The 24,978-nt window shown below is 39.4% G+C and overlaps 1 protein-coding gene across 1 annotated transcript; it reads right to left on the bottom strand.

Annotated features, from left to right (window-relative positions):
- Positions 1-165: 165 nt before the first annotated feature.
- Positions 166-24,108, bottom strand: hsd11b2 (hydroxysteroid (11-beta) dehydrogenase 2). Its single transcript, XM_017436442.3, has 5 exons — positions 23,667-24,108; positions 9,178-9,390; positions 6,294-6,479; positions 4,370-4,507; positions 166-2,720 (listed from the first exon to the last, which is right to left on the bottom strand). The coding sequence occupies exons 1-5, from the start codon at positions 23,947-23,949 to the stop codon at positions 2,305-2,307; spliced, it is 1,236 nt and encodes a 411-aa protein (XP_017291931.1). The 5' UTR covers positions 23,950-24,108; the 3' UTR covers positions 166-2,304.
- Positions 24,109-24,978: the final 870 nt, after the last annotated feature.

Genomic DNA, 24,978 nt, shown 5'->3' with positions numbered 1-24,978 from the left:
AAACATCCACGTTTGCACAGGGAGAACATGTAAACCCCACCCTTAAAGGCCCCAGGTGGGAGGAGAACCTGCGACCTTCTTGCTGGGAGGCAGGTTGCTGCTGTTTCTTTGCTCTGTTCTCTTATGAAATATGTTCAAGAGTTTGATTTAAAAAAAAGTCTGAAAGTCTGAAAAAGTCAACTTTATTTCTACCAAGGTATGAACAAAGTGAACACTGTACATACATTTTTGTATCCATTTTTTCATTTTTATACAAAATTCACAGTTTAAATGATAGTACAAGAAAAAAATATGCCATAAATAGTTTGATTCAAAACCAAAGGTGGTTTGAAACAAACTGAAAGAGAACATCACGGTTCGCTTCAACAGACCTTAGACAGCACACACACACATACGCCGTATCTACACTCCAGTGCATTGTACAAGGCCTGCTACTAAATATGATGGAATAAAATTTTTACATTGAATTCTGTTGGATTCAAAAGAACTGAACAAAATAAAAGTGTTATTAACTTTGTGTTTTGATTTAAACCTAAACACATTCAGATAAAAAAAAAACATTTATTTTTCTGAATCCAACAAACAGTAAAAGGTTCTTCACACTAATGGGACATTTTGTTGTGAATGTTACACTGAAAACACATGAAACTGAGGCACATTTTTATTAGTCAAAATTTAAAAGAATGCTTTGAATAAACAGATTAAAATGATTTCTATTCAGTCAATCAAACATAAGCCTCTGTAATCTTTTTGAGTGTAGAAAGTTGTTCTTACTACAGTAGCAAAACACACACAGGGTAATTAAACGTTATAATAAAGTTAAATAAAGTTCCAAAAACATTGGGGTTTAGCAGCAGTTAAACATTTTGGTAACTTTATTTTGAAGGTTAAGTTTAAACAAGAAGCCTGATGAATAATTCTGTCTCTGATAAAGCAGACTTTTTATTTGAAAATCAATATATAAAGTTAAAAACTTATTTCTGCGAATTTAAAACAAACCAGATCGCAAACTGAGTGTGTACTTTTATTTTGAAATGATTCTGAGTAGTTGCGACGTGAAATTGTCTGCAGATCACAGGTGTATCAGAGAAATCAAAGCTGCCGGGTGCGCTTGTTTCATCACTCCTGACTGCCAAGACGAGTGGAGTCTGTTCTTGTTTTACAAAGATGGAGTTCAACTGAAGGCCAAAGACTCTGCAGACATTCATGTGGTGTGTTTTATATTTTCTGATTGGTATAAAAAATTGATCAGTGATTTTCTGATTTAGGTTTAGTGAATAATAATGTGCTGCTTAAGATTCTTCAAACTGCTGGAGTGAAATGGGATTCATAAAAATGTTTTTTATGAGCCACAGTCTTTTTTTGACATCATCAAACAGCTCATTTATTTAACAAAAAACATTTTCTTGTCTTTTGTTAAATGGAGTGAACAGTTTCTTTCTTTCAGCTCTCAGAAATTTTGTAAGATATTTGAGTAAAACTGTGATTATATTTGAGAGCCTGTGAGGTGTCCCAGTCTAAGGTGTGATCCAGGTTTGACCCAGACTCAACACTCAGATTGGGTTTTCTGCGAATTGCTTTTGGCCGAAGTTCAGCCACAGTGAGCAGCAGCAGTCCGATCAGTGTCAGGTCAGAGTTAGATCTGTGTTTGACGTCAAAGTAAAGCTGATGGCTCAGACTGAGGCTGCACACAACACATGGGCTGATATCAGTAGGATGGTCTTGCTTTGTTCTGAGATGGGTATCCATGTAACTAAATCTATTAGAATATGTTTTTCTGATGTCCAAAAAAAAATGTCTGTCATATTGCTTGGGTTTGAGAAGAGCCTCTGGCTCTGAACCTGCTCTGAAGCCCGGTGCTCATACTAATCACCTGAGGTCATTTATTTCTGTCCTCACAGAGGGGTTGAAGTGTGACTGGTTAAAATCTGATAAAGTGAAGATAAATCTGACATGAGTGGGAGATAAAGCCTAAACTGGAAAAATTTAAAGCAGTTCCTTTAAGCACGCGTTTAACTCATGGGGACAAACAGATGCTGCTGCTATGAATCATTCAGGTCTCTGTGTGATGAAGGCACATGAAGTCAGTGTGTTTGTGCAGCAACCTGTGGCTGCTTCCCTACCTCTACCAGACCCTGCTCCCTGAACTCCAGGTCATTCCTCACTCTGTGTGGACGGAGTCAGACATTTGGGTGCATCACTATGATCCCTTCGACAGTTAAAGAACAAACAGAAGAACAGGATATGACTCTATAAGTGAGTTACAGAAGTGGTCCTCTATCTGCAGGTTGACAGTTTACAGTTTCACAACTGCTGCAGCTTTTCCTCATTGTTGTTGTTGTTGTAGAGCTGTTGGAGGCCGAGGCTTATCTCCAGATCTGACTGCTTCCTCAGTGCACGTGGCATTAACTTCTTCTTCAGAAAGAGATTCTGGAGGAAGCGGTTGCTGACACTGAATGGGCAGTAGCTGTGGATGAAGTACATGAGGCCAACACCGGGGCCGGCGTAGTAATGTGCCTGCGGCTGTGGCACCAGTAGCGCCTGGATGATGGTGTTGATGACCGGGCTGAGGTCCGGGTTAGCCTGTTTGGCGAAGCTCTGAAACAGGTCTCTGGTCTCGGCCATGTAGTCCTCACCATATTCGTCAAGCAGTGCTGGGGACAGACTTTGTAGCAGCTGCTTGTGCTGCTGCTCCCAGTAGGTTTGGTTACTTGAGTGACCTGAAGACAGTAGAAGTCAGTGTTACTATGCCAACCAGAAGGTCAACATCCTAAACCCAACAAGCAATCCTGATGTTTAAAGTCTGCACTTATCACTTAAAATCCTGAAGAACTCATGTCCTGTCAGACCTAACTCTACAAGCTTATATTACCTGGGAATATTTCAATAAGCACCTCTTCTAAATCCTAACCGCTTACTTACTTTTTTATTTCACTCCCATTGCAGTAGTTCATTAATGTTTCTTTGATTTTCTGTTTTTGAGTTTTGCTACTTCTCCCACAATTTTGGAAAAAAACAAAATAGACATGGGCTTTGTCAGGACTAATGTGCTGTGACTTTTGGTGGCAGCATATCATGCAGCTGAGATGAAATTAACAAGGACCTAAGAAAAAGACAACAATGCGATTGAGTTGAAATGAGTGGTAAAAGCCAACTCAGTTTGGAACTCTTAAGCTTAGAAATAAATACTTTACAGCAAAAACAGCATTAAGAGTTTAAACTGGTCACAGAAAGTTGGACTTTCCATGACTGAACTGGCATTTTGATATCTTTGATGGTTGTTACACAATTACCGTTTAAGTTTGATAATTTTTTTTATATTTTACCACAGAATGTTTAACTTGGAGTGTGGTGATGCCACACACTTATCTTTGAGCTGTCTAAACTTTGAAAATTTTGCAAACAAACTCTTTTTGCTCCCACAACCTTTTCAGTTATTATGTTTGTACATGAAAATACAGTTTTTTCACTCAGTGTGTCCGTCACTGCTGTATGACATATTTCTCTCAAACCTCCCCAGAGTGCAGAGTGCACACATCTGAACTCTCATTGACTTCCATTGTAACTGACAAAGTTCTCTTCAAAACTGCAAATGAAGACTCTTTTTAACTTGTCATATCTTCTACATAAAACACTGCAGAAAATAAACACATGTGACCAGCACAACCTTTTGCCTCTCCCAGGTCAAGAATGTTTTTAATATGATTTATAATTTTCACACAACCATTGTTTGTTTGAGGCTTACTTTTCAGTCTGTTTCTGCCTAAAATGTTGCTGTGTGCTGCCCCTTCTCTTTCTGCTTATCAAAAAGATGGGAATCACTATAGCAACCAGTAACTCCAAGTCCCTGTTTTTTTATTATTATTATACCCAGCAGGCTTTTCTTCTATGCTTCCATCATGGCCACCATCATAAATCTTGTATAATTCCAGACTTTGTGTTTTATCAAATCAAAATTTTTATTAAGCTTTAAAGAAGGAGGTTGAGAGATGTTAGTTTCAGATGGGAGCTGCACTGATACCTTTCAACATTTCTGAGAAATCTTTTAGTTTCCTTGTGACATTTTGTGTTATTCTGAACTAAACCTCACAAAGAATGCTGTGTTTTACCAAACTGCTCTAACAGTAGTGGTGTCACCATGTGGTGGCCATGGGGGCAATAAATTTACTGGAAATTAATACTCCAGTCAGATGATGAACTTTCTGTTGTAGTGTTAGGTGATGACCAGCAGGGGGAGCTCCTTCCCACTCAGTTCTTTCTTCAGTTTCTTTTTTATTTGTACAACTCTACACTCACTGGTTCGTGCAGGTGTACTGTCTGTACTGTGTTGTGATTGAACAGGCGAGGGCGGGCTGGGGGTGGGGTTTACCTGTTTTGTACGAGGATGGCAGGATGGTGGACACGTGGACTCCCCAGGGCTCTAGCTCATGCCGCAGAGTGTCAGTGAAGAGGTTGAGAGCTGCTTTGGATGCTCCGTACGCTGCCAGGCATGGGAACGGCTGGTCACCTAGAAACACAGAGCACTATCGTCACATCACGCTCAGACTGACCAGTGACCTTGTTTGCTGTTATGTACACAAGTAAAACTCTCTACAACAGGATCAGTGATACTAACTGCTGTCTTGTTAGTACCTAAGCAGCTTCAATCTGTGACAAGATCCATGAGATTCAGCTAAAAGCCCCTGGCCTCTAAATGAGAAATATTGGATCCGATAAAAGTGATAATGACTCTTTTATTGACTGTTTCAAGAAATGCTGTAAGATTGTAGTTTTATATGCAGTTGCTTTTGTGCCCATGTGTACAAAAACCTTTGTGGTTTGGTTGATAAAATGTTGCCTTTCGGTGATTTCAGATGGGAGAAACAATAAGGTGCACTATCAGATATCATGTGTCCTGCCATGTCTGCAGGACCACAGCACACTGAACAGCTCGAACAGCTGAAAATGAAGGCTACCTTTGTGTTGCTTTTGAACATCAGGGGTCCTGATGTTGTCAGAGAGAACAGACTGGACTGGAAAAACCACGTGGGCTGCACAAGTTGTGTATCTTTGGGGCTCTTTGTTACCAGCATCTAGTCACAAGGGCACAGTTTGTTCCTGTTTTTTTAGGTGAATCTACTAAATATTCACCTTTCTCCATTAGCTCTCTGTCAGATTCAGAAGAGAATTTAAAATCTCCCTTCTAACATACAAATCTCTCAACAACCAAGCTCCATCTTACATTAAAAATATTCTTGTTCCATATTTTTCTAACAGAGCATTTTGCTCTCAGACTGCAGGTGTACTTGTGGTTCCTAGAGTTTTTAAGAATAGAATGGGAGGCAGAGATTTCTGCTTTCTGAAGTTGTATTAACTGGCATTTCATAAAGTGTTGTATTTAAATGTTTTGTATTATAGATGGATTGAATTGACTGTAATCGGATTAAGCCTGACTTGTTATCTTTGCTGTGTTATTATTTTAAATTTTATTTATTTTTGTTGTGAATAGACACAATATAAATAAAATGAATTGAACTAAATAAATAAAGAGACTAAAGATCCAACTTAATTTAGTTTTTTGTTGTCTGGTATATCCACCCAATCCCTTGAGTTTGGGAACATTTTTATGTCTGAATGAGGTCAAAGTTAAAACCATTATACTGAAAATGTTCAGACAGAAGGACTGAAACTGGGTGAAAAAACAACCAAAGTAAAAAGAAAAACTCTGAAAGACTTTCAGAAAGTCTTTAGAACTGCTGATCCCCACCAGTTTAAAAAAATATAGGAAAGTCTGGCTGCAGGAAAAAAAGTAAAACCAAGCCGTGTAGAGGAAACTCATTTTAGTCGCGTCTACCCAGGATCATGTTTTTTCAGTCATGAGCCATACCTCATCATAATAGGTGCGGGCTGGAAGGTAGACAGACGCTAAATCCAGAGCTTTGTGTATTGACTCAGCTCCTTCTTCACCATGACAAACTGAAGCAAAGCCCTCATTACTGCAGACGAGGCCCTGATCCATCAAATTACTCAGCCATCTCCTGCTGCTTACTACCATCACTCATGAACAAGAGTCTCAGATAGTTGAACTCACTGAATTTTAGGGCACCTAGATCCAAAATTCCAGGAAAGATCTTTCTTTTCTGTGTGTGTTGGATAAAGTTTTGTGATCGTGATTGATTTAGTTTGTTTGGGCCCACTGTACAAGTTTGTGTTGGAGATATATGAACAGCAGCAGCTCGGGTTGTTTGCTTTGGTAGGTGAGAGGTTCTGAAAGGGCTGGTTTGGATTTCTGGCTGTGTGTGTGTGGTACACACCAGCTGGGCTGGAGATAGTGACGATGCGTCCTTTGGCCTGTCGCACCAGCGGCAGGAAGCTCTTGGTGACACACACTGTGCCGAAGAAGTTGACCTCCATGCAGCCCCGGAAGTTGGACATCAGCGACAGCTCTGCCTCTCCGAAGTTCACGCACACTCCTGCATTGTTGACCAGACCCCACAGTCCTGCAGACACAAACACACACACACACATCAGAAACTGAAGTATGTTGACACAATTATAAAAAGTTGTAAATACAGTTCTTTGAAAAAAATATTCACCCTTTTTACAGCTTTCTTAAATTTTTACTTTTTTTTGCCACACTTACATTTTCAGATCATGTTTCATGTTTCACATCATCAAACAAATGTTAATATCAGCCAATATAATGAGTAAATACAAAATTCTGATTTGAAATAATGATTTTACTTATTATGGTAATTTGATAAATATAAATTTAATTCATTAAATGAAAACAGCACTGTACTTTTATGTTTCTATCTGTGGAGGAAAAGTGCTGTTAATTGTTACAGTACATTAAGAATCTGCCTGCAGAGCTTTTACTTTTTGAACTTGAGTTCATTTCCCCCTGTCCTTTGGTGGTGAAGCTGTGAAGAGTATTTTACTGGGGGTCTGTCAGTTCTAGTCTAACTCTCCAGACTTTTGTGTTGGCTTCACATGTTGAAACCTGCTCAAGCTCTCAGAGGGTTTACGTAACATCTGCATTGTCGCTCTGTGCAGATAAGTGAAGTGAAATTTATTTATATAGCACTTTCCAGCAGCAAGGCGATCCAAAGTGCTTAAGACCATATTCACATCACTAACATGCTCAGCAGCAGTCTAGCCAGAGGTTTACCCTCCCTCTTCTGTCTGCTAGTGTAAACAAGCCTCACCCGTCCTGGTCTGAGGTGACTGACCCAGAATTCCAGTCTTTGTTTCGGGAGGCAGCGAGATATGTGTTTAGGTTTGAGCTGATGACTTATAACCCAGAGGACAAAATGTAAACATCTCAGACAGATTGCCTATGTGTCTGAAAACGTTATCATTATGTTAAAGAAGAACCAGTCAGCTAAGAGCTATATATCTGAGCCCCCTCCCTTTACCAGCTGCCTCCCACACACAACTGACTGCTGTGAAAAAAAGCTCTGTGACCAATGACAAAGACTTTAAATAATCTCAAATCCAGTGAATAATTATGGTAAAATGAAAGTACAGCTTCTTTTAACTTTCAGGTTTGATGTATAGGGACAAATGACTTTATAATTTCAGCAGGTTTTACCATAAATACAACCAAAATGATACACTGCCTTACAGACTGTCTCACATTTGACTCCAGAATCTTTTGATCTACTGAGGAGCTCATGGTCAGCTTAATGACTGCAAGGAGCCCAAACTTTCAGCCCTCCACCACCATGCTCACAGTTGGTATCCCTGCGTTTATCTAATTTTACTCTTGATAAGGGCACAGATTTTTATGTCCTAATATGTTAAACCCTCAAACTCTTGTGGCAGATTTTCTTACTACAAACGTTTAATACATCATCCTCAACATTTCCTTCGTTACTTTGTGGTTTTGGTTTTACCTTTCTGGTCTGTTCCACCATCACTGAGATGGAACATTCCTCTACGGAAAATTATACAAACAAGTAAAAGTCTCTGCTGTGAAACATGTCTTAGGACATTTTGGGACAAGAGGACACAGCAGACCCCAGTCTGCAGCCACAACAAAGAATCTGAACTTCTTATGTAACTGAAGAGTAAAATACCTCTGCAGAATATTCCACGAACTGTCACTAAGAGTAGGAGGTCAGAATACGTTCTAGATTTATTTTCCTGCAAACTTCACACAACATCAAACCACACTGTGTTAAACTTTATTGAGGCATGTGACAAAGACTTCTGATCTTTGTCCCCAGAAGTGAGAAGAGTCACCTCAATGTGACTAAATACTGATGAATGTCCCCACAAGATGTGAAACACACAAAGGCTGTTCCAGAGACTGTTTGTGACCTTTCCCTTCAATTCTTTTATTACACACACACACACACACACACACGCTCACACACACAAGCCGTGTATCCCTGAATGACCGTGAGGTGCAGCCAGCACTTTGAGCTGTGTAATTATGAAGCCGGTGGGAGCTGCAGGGCTCAGCCAATCATAGAGACTCTGGAGACTCTGGACCCTGGAGTGAAACAGGACACAACCCGACACCCACCTCCCACCCCTACACACACATACACACACACACCTCTGAAACTGGTCCCAGAACAGTTATCTGGTTTCCTAGAAGGCTGCTGGGTGAACATTCCTATTCTGTTCAGTCTGTCAGAGTGGCTTATCTGTGGTAGTTTTCTAAGATTTAATTAAAGAAAGAACAGGTTGTGTCTGTTTGGAAGCCAATTAAACAGAAACTCATCAGGAGTTTTGCACATAACGTTGATAATGGTTAAATAATGTTTTTGTCTGTGTCTGAACGTGAGCTCATGTAGTTGTCTGTTAACAAAATATCTCATGAAGCACTGAATAGATTTTAATGAAACTTGCAGAAATTAATAATTGAATGCTGCAACTCAGTTAATTTTACAGAGATTGAGCTAAACTTTGACATGGTAGTTGCTGAGAGTCATGCATATCAGATACTCTGAGTGCAGGAGTGCACAATATTGCATGGGATAACATAATGTAATTTTCAAGGTTTCACCAAAACAGCTACAACTCCATCCTTTATCAACATAAGATGATCTTAATTATGATCTTTGTTCTGTATTTGATAGTACAAAAAACTATGACATGCTTTATTGTTTCATTATCTGGATACTTGCTTGATGTTTCAACTCTTTTCTCTTTTACATGTTTATGAAAGTGAACAGCAGATTTTACCTCTCAGACCTAGCTTGGCCTTGGTGTCCAGTAGTGCCTGCTGCACCTGCTGGGGCTGAGTAATGTCCACCTGGAGGATGGTGAGACGAGATGAGCAGGTTCTCTGCAGCTCTCTGGCTCCGTCTCCTGTCAGGTCCATCACTGTGGCAAACACCTCGAAACCCAGAAAGTCCAAATGCTTTGCTGCAGCATGGCCAAAGCCGGAGTCACAACCTGCAGCGAGACAGGCAGGATGTTTGGAATAAAACTTACTGTGGTTTCTCTCATCCAATGAAACTTTTACCGCATTTATTGTAAAGCTAACAAATAAACTGTAAGCACAAACCTGGCCAAGGCCTGGACCACACATTTTTTATATTTTTCATAACAATCTTTCTACTTGTCATTTCTAAAATTATTCTTGAAAACATGGCACTCTTTCTAGTTATGTTTTCATTTACATGGAAACAGAAAAGTACACCAAATTTATGCAGTAACTGTGTAATGCCGCTGTAACTCTGAAATACACCAAAAAGAAATAAAAAATGTGGAACATGTACATAAAACTTAAAACTATAAAATCCAATCTGTAAATACAAGAAAAAGACAAAGGTTGTGAATACCAGAGCAAGAATAAAATCCTTTTTGTGGACTGACATCAAAGTGGAACTTCTACTTCATAGAATACAACAAAAGTTTAGGACAGTGAGTGTTGACTAAGAGTCGGGTCAGTCCAAATATGTGGACATAATGGACATTTCAGGCCCATTATCCAGAGAGGGACAGATGGAAGGAAGGGTTTTTCTCACAATGTTCAAAACAAATCAGGCTAAATTCTTTATACACAGTGTCTTTTAAAACTATTACCATATGTTTTTTTTAAGTTTACCTGTTGGATATTGTAGTTTTTCTGCAACATTTTATTTATTTATTCATGTATTTATTTATTTATTTATTTATTTATTTTGTAGTGTTGACAGTTCAGTAAGTAAAAAGAGCCTTTTTCTCCTGAGATTATTTGGTGTATATTTGTTTTTTTGTTGTTTTTTTTTGCTCTGCTCAATTTAAGGCTGTCATTGTTAAGCGGTCTTGTCTGTTCATTCACATAATATTGGATCTAAAAAAATGATTGTAGTTGAGAAACTAGCATCTGCAGCAAAAACTCAAACATGTGATCTGTCATTGGTATTGTTACATCTGTCATGCTTGGGGTCGTAGGTTAGATTAGAGGTCAGTCTGTGAATTTGTTTTCGTTTAGGTCATCAACACAAAACACAAAGATGGAATTCAAGATTTTTTTCACTTTCATAAAATACTGTTTAGGGGTTCCTGAAACATTATTTTTGTGTGGATGGAAGGCTGAAACTTAACTTTTTTTTACATATACACAAACTGCTCCTAATGTCTCCCATGTTTACTTTGTTCAGACATTGTCTGTGGACAAAGTCATATACTCTCATGTTCATCAGACGAAATGAAGAACCTTTTTTCAGAAAGAAAACTTCTAAAATGGGCAAACCTGACAGAAACACAATGGATGGGTTAAGTTGGAACTTTACAGGAAAGTGAGTTGTATTAATGCTTAAAGGCTTCAACAAATGACTTGGTTTATTTGAATATAATGGCAGGTTTGCTGGAAAATATCTGCCAATCAGAAAACACTTTTTGTTGGTAAGAATCCAGAGATCACACCTGACATCCTTTAGTTTTTTAGGACCTTTAGTTAATTTTAGATCTTGATAAGGCAGGTGGTGCAGAGTTTGTGCACTTGACTGGGTAAATGTTGTATCCTCCCCCCTGAGCAGAGCATGGTGTCCTCTGTGTCTTCAGACATGTCTAATAAAAGTTTGACAGAAACTAACTGCAGTGAGCGCTCATGTTCACACACCCAAATATGTTTTCCTTGGAGGACTGCAAAGTCAAACAGCTGCCTTAGGGATCTGTCTTGTACTCCCTGCTCTTACCACCTGTACTGCGGCAGAACTCTCTGTTCTGTTTGTTCCTTTTGTGTGGCGGGTGTCTGAATGAGCTCTGCTGGCAAGAGCGTGGAGGTGTTGGCACGCTGCGTCTCCCGTGTCCTTGGAGGATTTCCAGCATCCCGCATGCCATTTCCTGAGAAATGAGCCTCTGAGTGAGAGTGAAATAAATGCCACAACTCAGCTCCATGCTGCAGAAACACCATGACATGAGTTCACCTGGCAGGTTATTTTGAGCTGTTGAAAGCAGCTAATAACAAAGGAACGTTAGCAAGGGGGAGTCAGGTTTTTTTTTTCTTCTGTTAGATCTGTTCAGACCTGACAGAAAAAGAGATAAACCGGATGTGTGTTTTTACAACTTTATCATGTGTCTAAAAACTTCTGGATGCAACATGTGAAGGTCTACTGAAGATTTTTCAGGTCAGACATTAATGTAAGGATGCAAATAATATTTTTAGTTTATAAATGACTCATGAGGATTTTATAAATAAGCTTGAATATTTCTGCAGAATCACTGAAGGGTCCAATGCAGTGCTGCTTAAAATTCCAGCTCAACTTTGTATGACTCTTAGCTCAGGGAAAATGGTGACATTTTGATGTATGAACTGTAGAAGTGTAAAAAGAACCAAGATAAAAAAAAGTGTTGCAGCTGTTGCCAGTGGCTTTATATGGTCACCAAGGTAACTATGCACCTGTGCCTGTCACTCCCTGACTGGTAAGTTCATGAGAGGCAGATAGAAACAGACTGAAGGTAGGGATCAAACAAACAGTGACTGTGCAAAAACTATAAGTCCTAGCTTTAACCCTCCTGAAGACCTCATAACTAAAGAGAGGATGAGAAGCCCTTGTAACTTTGTGTCCATTTGACCTGCAGTTCATATGAGGATTAAAATTCTTGAACTGTGAGCAGCAGAAGACTTTGAATTTTATGTTTACGCAATGTTTTATGTCGCAGGTAAGACAAGTTAAAAAGGTGCTTCATTTCTAGATTTGAAGAATATATTTTGAGCCAAAATATAACTGAAATCTGTGGAAGCTTGGGTGTGCACTTTCTGTATTCTCGGTGGATTTGAGATAAAACCATAATTCCTATAGAAGTGAGAGACACACTGGATTAAAGAAGAAAAAATATCTGTTTTAATGTTTAATTTGTATATGTGCCATAAAGAATTGTGGGAATAGGAAGAATTAGATTCAAAAGATTTGAAAATTTTAGACAATTTAAAAGTTCATTTGCTCTCATTTGCACATTATTCTTCCATTTCTGTCAAAATCTTTTAGTTCACTACTCCTCCAAGATTTGGAAAAACCCCAAACAAAAAACATCTAAACCTGTGGCTCAATCAGGAGTAGTGTATTTTGCCTATTGAGGTGGCAGTGTATTTGCAAAAATAGGACTGATGTTGATGCAGTTTTCAGTTGTGAGCTTGTATCTTTGGAGGAGCTGATTGGTTGCAATAGAGTCTCAGCCCGAAGAGCCAGACTCTGTCCCACATTCTGTTTTCACCCACAGGGTAAGCAGAGGTGAGGAGTCCACTTTCACACACACCGACTGCTAAAGCAGAAGATTAATCTCAATGAGGTCGACAGCTCGGGGTCGCAGCTCAACATGCAGCAGCCTTATCTGGTATCTGATGCTGAGGAGGAGCACCATTACTTAATGGGGCCAAGGCTCCCAAGGGCCCCATGGATGAAAAAATAAATATTGTTCTGTGCAAAGATAGACGAGCTCTGAGACTGAACGAGGTCAGAACCACACATCTGTGTTTGGGTGAAGGCCAGCAGTAACATCTGCAGCTCCACCTCCTCATACAGATTAGACCAGTGGTTCACAGCCTTACTTCAGTGATGTTCCCTCTAACCAGCACAAAGAATGTGTTTTAAAAAGGAGATGTAAAACACAGCTGTGCCATCAGTGACTGATTTATTCAACTTTTCAACTAAAAGAAAAAAACCATCAGTGGCCTTTTTGGGTGGGATTTAAAAAATACTTTTTTTATTTATTTGAAACCATAAAATTACAGATAAACATTTCTTTCAAAAAAATAAAACATAATTAAATTTATTTTGCCTAAATATATTTTTACATTTAAATAATATATTTCTTTGGCACTTGTCTAACTGTTTTCAGCAGCATTGCTGCTTCTTTTCCTTATGTTTTCAAAGCAGAGGTAACAGTGATTGCCTGTTCGGTTCAAACCACCTTCATATGAGGGTGTATCAGATTTTTTTAGATTTGGAATAATGAATACAAATAGTCTATTGTTTTTAAATGAAATTATTGGTCTTTTTATTGAAAGTTTTAATATATAACTATTTTAGAGTATTTATGCATGGATGCTAATTTTCAATAGACTTTTAAAAAATTTAAATGACCCTCTGGAATGCCTAGAAGTACCCCCTTGGGTACATCTACTCCCTTTTGAGGACTAGTGGATTAGACTATTCAATAGGGTTTGGGGAGGAGGGCACATGAATGATAAATCACTGCAGAAGGACTTTACTCAGCCCAAATTTAGGCACTACTATGAACTTATTACTTCTTTCTAAAAAAAAAAAAAAAACCAAGACCCATCTCACCCTATTTGTTCCACATGGGCGGTTCCACTTTCACTTCAAGCTCGGAGAGCCTGAGAGCTTGATGGTTCTATGCAGTATCTTAGCTGTTCCTAGGACTGTGCTCTTCTGGACAGAGATCTCTGGGGTTGTTTTTGGGATCTGTTGGAGCCACTCTTCCAGTTTGGGGGTCACAGCACTGAGTGCTCTGATGACCACTGGTACTATTGAGGCCTTGACTTTCCAGAACTTCTCTATTTCCTCTTTCAGCCCTTGGTATTTCTTGAGCTCCGTGCTCCTTCTTTTTGATGTTACAGTCTCTTGGAACTGCTACATCTATTACCACTGCTTTCTTCTGTGTCTTATCTATCACGTCTGGTTGGTTAGTCATCACCTGTTTGTCAGTCTGGATCTGGAAGTCCCACAGTATCTGAGCCCTGCCATTCTCCGTCACCTTAGTGGTTCAGGGTTCAAACCCTGGTGCGGCCACCCTCTGAGGAGCTTTGATTGCTTTATGACTGTGAAACCTAGTAATGACAACAAGGTCTGTGTCAGATGTTGGGGAACCAGGGCATTTTGATGAGAAATAGTGGACTGAAGTAAGACATTTATTCATCAATAATAAAATGAGATGCACAAAAATTATTACACTTCAAGGTTTTGTTTTTGTTTTTTTCCAAAAATGGGAAAAATAGTTTTAGAAATATGTTATAAATAAGTCATAAAATCAAAGGAAAACGGGACATAATAATAATTGTTTGCCTTTCACGTCTTTTGTAGATTAAAGAATCTTTAAAGGGGTTCTGTGGGGGTTGGTTGGCATGCCTGGGAGTACAAAAATGAGAAACACATTGTTGAGCCTTTGGGGAATGTTAAAAGCTGTTTTTAGATTATGTAATGTTCTGAAGCTTGAGGAAGTTGATGAGGAAAATCATTGTTACATTTTGTCCAAATCATAAATCTGAATTCCTCTGAGATTCAATGTTCTGTCTTTAAAAGCTTTAATTAGAATCTGAACTTTTCAAGTTCACACTGAGAGATTATTGCGTTTTATGAAACTATAAAACAAAATTTTTCACAGAAAACCTTTCCTAACGTTCTGAATTGTTTTAAATCCATTTCCTCAGCAGTTAACCTGGATGATGTGGTCCAGTTGGAAATATTGGGATTTGTGAATGCCTGGTTTGTGATCAGTGACCTGGCAGTGAGGTTCGCAGGATAAAAATAGTCCTATAGATGGTCAGAACATTTCTGCTGACCTCACACCAGTGGACACAGCGGCCTTCAGTCATGTTTTCATTAAGGAACTCAGACAGGTTTCTGCCAAACTATGGACATTTTCTAAAAGGCTGTTCTGAGTTTTGTGTGTACACAGACAAGATGGGAGCAAGGCGGAGGTCAATTTTGCTTCATTGCTGGGAAACAGTGACGAAGAGAGAGTCTGAAAATTCTGCTCTAATAATCATCAACAGCTTTTATTGTGTCAAAAACATGTTACACAACACTTTAGTTAGTAATTCTCATTTGTAATGATGATGAAAACAAAAGTCAGAGAACCAAAGTAAACTCTTCAGCACCAACTGATTCTGTATTTACAAGAAACTGAATTCTAATGAACTGTAACTGGGAGGAAGGTAAGAAGTGGGAGTGAGAGGTACAGAAAGAGGGAAGAACAAGCCCCCCAGAAAATATTAAAACTGCAAAAGAAAAAATGTGAAAAAACAAGAAAAAATTTAATGAGGAAAGGAATGTTGGGAACTGCAGCAAAGAGATGAAGCCAAAATGATAAAAAAAAGCCAAGCATTTGTTGAACAAATGCATATCACACAAACTTTTAGAAAAAAAATCATCTTGTGAAGACAATTACGGAGTTGTAGCCATTTTGGTCAAACCTTGATAATAATTTTATCCACAATCTCCAGATGTCACCAGTATGTGTTGTGAATGGCTCTCAGCTATAAAATTTTATCAAATTTTAGCTCAGTATCTGTAAAACTGGCTAAGTTAAAGTCATTTTTGTGTTGATTATGGAAGGCATCCATCCTGAATTTGGTAGACTGCAAAAGTTAATCAGTGTGCATTCAGTGCTTACTTTTTACTTTCTGCAACAAAAATATTTATCTAGAACAAAACATTATCATTCTGCCTTTTGGCAACGCTCAATAAAAAGAAGGGGGAAGACAGAAGGAGGAAAAGTATCAAATAGAAGAAAGGGAAATAAAATGCGAGGAAAAAAGACCTGAGAATAAAAGACATGAGAAAGCAAGGTAAGGCAGAAAATGGAAATAAATAAAATGCATAGATGAAACAATCAATATGGTGGAAGAACGTAAGTGGATTTTGGGAAGAAAGGGGAAAAAAAGGTGGAAAGGTAAAAGCAATCAGATTTTTTTTAAAAAAGAAACCAGCTTCAATGTGAATACAAGACTTTTGTCAGGTTTTTACTGAACTTGTTGAAATTGTCTGGATTTAGGTCAAAAATTAAGGTTCCAAACTTTTTGTAACAACTTGGAAGATTTGGTTAAAGGCTCAGCTAATGAACCCAAGAAAGGACTTCAGTGACAGACAAAAAGACAAAAGTTGTCAGATGAAAGCCTCTCTGCTCTGTGATCCAACTGACAAACTATATTGGGTCGAGCACGATCCCGGTGCGGGTTAGACTCCAACAGGGCTGTCCTTTGTCTTTGATCCTGTTTGTGGTGTTCATGAACAAGATCTCAAAGTGCAGTCGTTAGATTGTATATATACACAAGCTACAGGCTGTATATGTTATCCAGTCTACGGTTTAAACTGTAAAAACAAGAAGAAAAAGATGACTGTGGCAAATACCAGAGCAAGATATAAATCCTTTTTGTGGACTGACTACAAAGTGGAACTTCAACTTCATATTACATTAAACTACAAGATCATAAAAGTGCAGGACAGTGAGTGTTGACTGGGAGTCAGGTCAATCCAAATATGTGGACACAATGGATACTTTTCAGACCCAGTATCCAGTGAGGGACAGATGGAGGGAAGGGTTTAAAGCAAATCAAAGTTCTTTATACACAGTGTCAGACTATTAAAACTATTTTAATTTTCTGCATTTTTAAATGTTTACTTGATGTATAATTATAGATTTTTTCCCCTGCAACATTTTTTTTGAATTGTTATTGAAGAGTTTCAATAACATAATAAAACCCTTTTTGGCCTGAAAATATTTGGTGTTATAATAAAAGGGTTTTTCCTTTGCTTTATTTTAGGCTGTTATTGGTAATTAGTTTTATCTGTTCAATGAAGTAATACAGGATATGAAGTTTTACTGTAGTTGAGAAACTTGTGTCTGCAGCACAAGAGTGCAATCTGCCAGTATTGTTGTTACGTCTGTCACGCTTGGGGTTGTAGGTTAGGTTGTGCTGGAACTAAGACACTGTCAAAACACAGGGGTGATATTTCAAGATTTTGTCACTCTAGTACCCAGTTCTGAAAAATATTATTTAGGGGTTCCTAAAACAATGGTTTCATTTGTACTTTGTTCTTGTGGGGACACAAGGCTGAAACAATTAAAAAAATGCTTTTATGTATTCATGAAAACAGTTCCAGTGTGGATGGGGCCTGAGTCCTCAGAAGTCTGTAGTCAGACCCGGCTCCCCCCCTCTGCCTGGCTCAGGGAGGTTTCCTCAGAGTGCTGCCAGGTCAGTGTGTGCCCTCTGACATCAACTCCCATCCTGTGAAGAATGTGCCTCTTTGTAGCACAAATCAATTAGCTCTCTAAGAGGTTTAGTGAGGGTTTTTTCTGCCCTCTGCCCTGTTAAATATTAGCTGCTCTCCTGAGATCAGTCCCAAGGATGGGACACCTTTGGACTGTGTTTAGACATGTATAGGTACTGGTCCTGCTGAAATCATGGGGAGTTGTCTCTGGGGCTGCTGCAGCATTTTTCTCATGTTTGCATATGAGCAAATGCCACTTGTAAAAACTTTATGTGAGAAAAGCTGTTCCAACATGGTGTAAGTCTCAGGGTTCAGGATCAGAGAACTTGCTTGAGTACAGGACTGTCTCAGAAAATTAGAATATTGTGATAAAGTTCTTTATTTTCTGTAATGCAATTAAAAAACATGAAATGTCATACATTCTGGATTCATTACAAATCAACTGAAATATTGCAAGCCTTTTATTGTTTTAATATAGCTGATTATGGCGTACAGCTTAAGAAAACTCAAAAATCCTTACTCAAAATATTAGAATATTTCCTCAGACCAAGTAAAAACAAAATTATAACAGCAAAACAAAATCAAACATTTGAAAATGTCCATTAATGCACTCAGTACTTGGTTGGGAATCCTTTTGCACAGATTACTGCATCAATGCGGCGTGGCATGGAGGCAATCAGTCTGTGGCATTGCTGNCAGGCTGTTCACAGAGTGCAGTTTCAAAGCACATTCACAAAAAGTCTGTTGGAAGGGGGAAATGTGGCAGGAAACGCTGCACAACCAAGAGAGATGACCGCAGCCTTAACAGCATTGTGAAGAAGAGCCGCTTCCAGAATTTGGGGGAGCTTCAAAGACAGTGGACTGAAGCTAGAGTCCAGGTATCAAAAGCCACTGTTCACAGACGTGTCCGGGGAATGGGCTACAATAGCCGTATTCCCATGGTCAAGCCACTTCTGAACTCAAGACAACGGAAGAAGCGTCTGACTTGGGCTATGGAAAAGAAGCACTGGACAGTTGCAGAGTGGTCCAAAGTCCTCTTTTCAGACGAAAGCAAGTTTTGTATGTCATTTGGTAGTCAAGGCCCCAGAGTCTGGAGAAAGGCTGGAGAGGAGCAAAATCCAAGTTGCTTGAAATCCAGTGTGAAGTTCCCACAGTCAGCGATGGTTTGGGGAGCCATGTCAGCTGCTGGTGTTGGTCCACTGTGTTTCATCAAGTCCAGAGTAAATGCAGCTGTGTACCAAGAGATTTTAGAGCACTACATGCTTCCATCTGCTGAAAAGCTCTATGGAGATGATGATTTCATTTTCCAGCATGATCTGGCACCTGCCCACAGTGCCAAAACCACCAGTAACTGGTGTACTGACCATGGCATTACTGTCCTCGATTGGCCTGCCAATTCCCCTGACCTGAACCCCATAGAGAATGTGTGGGGTATTGTGAAGAAGAAGCTGAAAGACACCAGACCCAACAATGCAAATGAGCTAAAGGCCGCTATTAAAGCATCCTGGGCATCCATAACACTTTAGCAATGCCACAGGCTGATTGCCTCCATGCCACGCCGCATTGATGCAGTAATCTGTGCAAAAGGATTCCCAACCAAGTACTGAGTGCATTAATGGACATTTTCAAATGTTTGATTTTGTTTTGCTGTTATAATTTTTTTTACTTGGTCTGAGGAAATATTCTAATATTTTGAGATAGGATTTTTGAGTTTTCTTAAGCTGTACGCCATAATCAGCTATATTAAAACAATAAAAGGCTTGCAATAGTTCAGTTGATTTGTAATGAATCCAGAATGTATGACATTTAATGTTTTTTAATTGCTTTACAGAAAATAAAGAACTTTATCACAATATTCTAATTTTCTGAGACAGTCCTGTATGTCCTTTTTGGGACTTCTTATGGTTGGTTTTCCTATTTACAGAAAGATTTGTTTTTACTGACGTGCCAACAGTTTGATTCATCCATCCATTTTCTTTACCCGCTTCTCCTTTCTGGGTTGCAGGGAGCTGGTGCCTTCAGCAGTCACTGTGTGAGAGGAGGGGGACACCATGGACAGGTCCCAAGTCCATCACACGGACACATAGAGACAAACAAGCATTCACACTCTCACTCACACCTAGGGACAATTTAGAGTTAACAATGAACCTAACATGCATGTTTTTGGTCTGTGGGAGGAAACCAGTGTAAACCCATGCATGCATGAGGAGAACATGCAAACTCCACCAAAAAAGGCCCCAAGCTAGGAGGTGATTCTCACTGGGAGGTGACAGCTCTAACCACTGCTCTGCTGTGCCTGCCTAATTTGATTCATGAGTTACATAAATTTGATAATTGATAAATTAATATTAGTAGGAGGTAAATGTCACATTAGAGACGTCTTCCTGGAAATCATTCATTATTTTTTTATCACAGTAAAAGAAACTTGTTTACTTTATGAAGTAGTTGCAAAACTAAAATACCTGAAACCATGAAAGCTCAAACAGTAACAAACAGAATCAACACAGAGAATACATCTCAGTAACACCTGAGAGTGTGGATTTCTTTCTTTTGATGTGTTTTTGTGGCTTGACATGGTGTTTTTACACCCACACAGTGTTTTATTATTTGCTTTTACAAATCTCAACTTGTTGGAGGGCGTTTGTGTTTAATTGCTGTCATTTAATGTAAGAAAGTGACAAATGTTTGTGTAATCTAGATTTGTTTCTGTACAATCAAGGGAGTGTGGGGGAGGAGACCTGGACCACTCCTTTGTCCAAAGTCTAAGGATGTTTGCACACAAAGTCATGACAGCTGGTGCTGCACATTAACATAAAAACACACAAAGCAGGGCAGCAGAGCTGCCACGTGTGGCTGTTTATTGTCTCAGATCATACTGAGAAGAACTTCGCTGCTCCTCTGACCTTGTTTTTATGCATCAGGTGTAGTTCTTAAGAATTAGGCTGCTGTGACATTTTCAGCCATCAGGGGGCAGCATGTATAAATTCTTCCCCTTCACGCCCACTTTTGGGTGAAAACAAGTCACTGTCCTGGGGGCAATTTAGAAATAATATTGGTGTTTTTCCTGCATTTTTCCTGCATTGCATTTTACACAACAATTTAAAAAAAAACAACTTTTGTTTGCTTCTCTAAAGACAGTGGAGTGTAGAAGAAGAGATTTGTGACCTCAGACTGGCTGCAGAGAAGATCTGAAGAGTGAATTGTGGGAGCTGTTTTGTCATCAACCCTTCATCAAAAATAAATTTATTATGTGGAAGTCATCAGTTAATTATATTTTTAGTAAAAAAAGCTGGATTTTACTCATTTTGGAGTAATATTAAACCATAGTCAAAACACTACTTTTGCTGCTGGATAACTTACTTTGAAAGACGCTAGTTAGCATGTGGTATAATGATGGTTTATTTGGTTTACAGTTACTTTAACATCTCACAGACAACAATAAAAAATCATTTAAAGAATGATGTGTGCTAGAAATACATTCCCTCTGGGGATTCATGATGGATCAGGATATGGCACATCAGTCATTCAGACAGTTAGATGAAGAAAGAACATTCTTCAACCTGTAGTTGTGAAATATATATTTTGGGAAATATATAAATACACAGTAAGAATATATATATGTGTGTGTGTGTGTGTGTGTGTGTGTGTATATAATATTTGTTAATTTAAAAGCTTGAAATCAGAACTGTAGTTTTATGTAGCACATAAAAGTGAGGGGTCTTATTTTCCTCTCAAAAAGGGGCGGAGCATTGTACTGATCTCAAAGAGGTGGGGCAATATATTATTCCAAAAAGGGGTGGAGCATTGTACAGAACCTAAAAACCTACATGTGTTGCTCTGATTTAAAATAATTAGGAAATGTGATGGATTTTTCTTTTTTTTTCTCAGTGACAGAATGATAAAACGTGAAACACAGAAGTCAGGGATAAAATCAGATGTGCATATTTGTAAAGGTGGTGTCTTACTGAGCTTTGACTGTTAGAGACTAGTTGGCATCGTAGAATTGCAAGAAAATAGGCACATCTTTTGTTTAAGTCTCACTGAGTGTTTGTGAGCAGCGAGCCGTGTGGCCTTGGTTTCAAAAGCCTATTTTTGTGTGCATGGCTTGCAAAATTGTGTTCCAGGCTGTGCATAATATTTCATTGCTCACACTGTACCCACTTTAGCCAACTTTGTACCCACCTTGGTAGCTGCCAACAGATTTGTTTTAATCTACTTGAATACACTTTAGAACCTTAACAAAGAGTGAACCCTAACAATAGCAACATTTCTGTTAACTTCATATGCTGTCTTTACATGAGTAAAATTAGATGATGATAAATGTATTTTTTTTTAACCTGGACATCCAAGAAAACATTCAAGGCTATAGCCTTAAATGTTCAGGTCAAAAAAATACATTTATAATCATCTAAATTCACGTGAAGACAGCATGTGAAGCTAACAGCAGTGTTTCTTTTGTTAAGGTTCATAGTGAACGACTAAATCTAAAATTGATTCATTTTGATTTTATAAGAAGGACAAAACATTGAACAAAAGTCTGATTAGAATCAGCAGCAGCTCCATAGATTTCACATTTCACCTGGTGAAATGTCACAATGCATTCATTGTGACATTTCACCAGGGGAAATGTGAAATGTCTGAATGCTAACACAGGTAACACAATAACAGCAACACAAGATAAAGGAATAAAAATGAAAAATAATCTGATGGTGCGACTAAAAACCTTGTAACTGTTTTAGCCTGTGTGAAAAACCCTGAATAGTTTTTTCAAACAGTTGTCCTCAGGTGATAAGAACTGTGTATGTATGTGAAAATGTTTGTGGGCTTGATTGGGTTGACTCCCAGACTGATAGCTGATGATGTCATGTTGTTATCTTTGACTGTATTCGGTTTCTCAGGAGGAGAGATTGAATTTACTGTGAGCAGCCGTTTATCTCCAGGCGCTTTGCTTTTTTTATTTGACAGATGCCGGTCGGAGAGACGACTGATGTTACCTTCCTGGCTTCAGTTGCATACCAAACACTGCAGCACGACTGGGAGCTAATTCTGGTTAAAAGCAAATAAAAAAAGGATCACTCCTTGGGAAGAGGCCAATTCTTGCATTTGCAACAAAATAATGACAGTTCATGAGGTTTTCTTTTTAAAGAAGGTAGAGTCTTTTGTATGGCTCGTTCAAGCAGCAGGTAACCTAACACAGCAGCTGAGAGTCTGTTCATCTCCATGGAGATGGCTGTTATTTTCCTTTCAGAAAGCTGAAAGTTTCCATTGTACAGTATGTGCATTTGTATGCAGATTACAACAGAGCTCAGTTACCTAAAGCCAGAGTGTTATTAAATGGCACATTAATCTGTAGATCTGATTATCTTGTTACCTACAACACAAAGAGTCCTGAGACCACTGATCCCCCCTCACCCACCAGCAGCAGTGTGAAGGTACACACCCACATATACACAACCACACTTACACACACACACACACCCCACACACATAAACTAATCAGCTCTTATCAGACACGTTTCCACACTGCTCAGATAGCAAGAAGTAGGACAAAACACTTAAATGTGACCAGCAAGCACACAGCAGCTGTACCCCAACACACTGACTTTTATTGTGAAGGGGAATCCCACTACACAACACACAGAGACACACACACACACACAAACTGCAGGTGTCTATTGTTCAGACTGTTTATTCCTTATAATGCACCAACAGAGAGGTGACACACTCTTTTTCCTGTGTGGGATCAGCTCACCTCCTTTGACCTTCTCTGTGATTGCAAAACATTAAAAAACTTCTGCTTTGACCTTCTCAAAAGACCTCCAACCAATCCAACTTACAGCTTTTCCTCCACATAATAGCAAATAATAACTTTCAACAGGTCAGAAATCCCTGAACAGATTTGCAAACTTTCTGCAATAATAAAGAAATTAAACCTGAGCACCACCAAAAAAAAACAAAAAACTTTAAAAAAAAAAAAAAAGCAGTCGGGATTTATGGATTTTTAAATTGAATGAAGCCGTCTGCAGGCCATTAGCAAGTTTAACACCTTCAGACAAAACTTCCAGTAACTAAAAGGTTTAACACCAACATTTAAAGAAATCTTTAAAGCTCTTTCTTGCTTCAGATCAGCTGAAAGTCTGTCAGTTAAAACTATTTTTATGTCTTGTTTAATTAATGAACAAAAAATTAAACGAAGACTTCTAACATGCAGCAGTTAAATGAACTGCATTACTGTTCATTTTTATGGCACATAGCACACCTGAGAGAGAGGGTGGAGCCTCATCTTACCTGTGATGAAGACAGCCTTCCCCTCAGCGGGTAGGATGGTGGGGGGCGGGCCGGTCCTGGACCGTGAGTAGAGGAGATACACGAGGCCAAACGGCACTAGCAAGAGCAGAGCCGGCAGGCAGAATGCCCACAGGCGCTCGACCAGAACTGTGGCCCCCAGCCAGGCCACTAGGGTGGGGCCAGCGCTCAGGTGGGACGCTAGGACCTTCTTCATGGCCCCGCCAACAATCACAGTCACAACGGCCAGGTGGACCCAGAAGGGAAGGGTGTAGTCATCCATCATCAGAGGAGAGATGTGTCAGTCTGCTGTCTGTCCCGCTTCAGAAAAGTGTTGCTGCTTCACTCAGAGTGAATATCTCCCTGCTGCTCTCTCTCTCTGCTGAACACACTTACTCTCTGAGCAACTGATCTGAGAAGCAGCCGGAGTGGAGTGAAGTCTGTCTGCTGCTCTCTGTTAGTGTATATATAGAGAGAGCTGCAGGAGAGGAGGGACTACAAGCTGCAGAGCTGCATTTAATCTGCACACACACACACACACACACACACACACACACTCAGAGAGGGACACTTCGTCCCTCCAGCACACCAACCTGCTGCTCTGTGTCTCTGCTGATCAAAGGTTTTATCAGGTCAGAACATGACCTCGACTTGTGCAGTAACTTCAAGTGTTTCAGCTGATCTGAAAGCTGCTAAACCTGGAGATAGAAGGATTCACTAAACCTCATTTGTTTGTTTCCCTCATCTGTTTGTTCCGGCTTATCAATTCAATTTAGTTTATTTTTACAGCTCTCTTACAGACACTTGACTGGACTTTATCGATTAGTTTAGTCAGTAAGTCAACTTTAACTCAATGAAAAAGTCTGTAGGAGCTTTCAGCTAGGAGCTAAGGTCATCAGCAGGACTGCTGTAGGTGTTCAGGCACAACAAAAGGATCCAGGAGCAAGTGGGTGGAACCAGGGTACACCCTGGCAGGTGTGACAGTTCAGGAGGGTGGCCAGGGGCCCATCCTTGCAGATAAGATAGCGAGAAATCCAGTGAGACCCCTTTGGTGTCTAAACCTTGATGTGGCAGAGAAAAGGCGTCATAGACAGGAGCTGGAAAAAACATGTTACCCTTGGCAATGAGTACTAGGTCTGGCCAAGAGAGATCCAGTGGGTCCCTCGGTCTCAGACACAGAAACTGGCATTAAAGAGGAACCCCATATGACTCGGGAACAGGATCAGGCAGGTGAAAGATTTCTTCCTAGAGCCTCTTGAATAAAAACCTACCTGCCAGGCTAACTAGGAAACTGAAAAACAAATGACTAAAAATA

The sequence above is a fragment of the Kryptolebias marmoratus genome, linkage group LG15, assembly GCF_001649575.2.
Source record: "Kryptolebias marmoratus isolate JLee-2015 linkage group LG15, ASM164957v2, whole genome shotgun sequence".
Taxonomy (NCBI): domain Eukaryota; kingdom Metazoa; phylum Chordata; class Actinopteri; order Cyprinodontiformes; family Rivulidae; genus Kryptolebias; species Kryptolebias marmoratus.
This window is presented reverse-complemented; position numbering and strand designations above follow the sequence as displayed.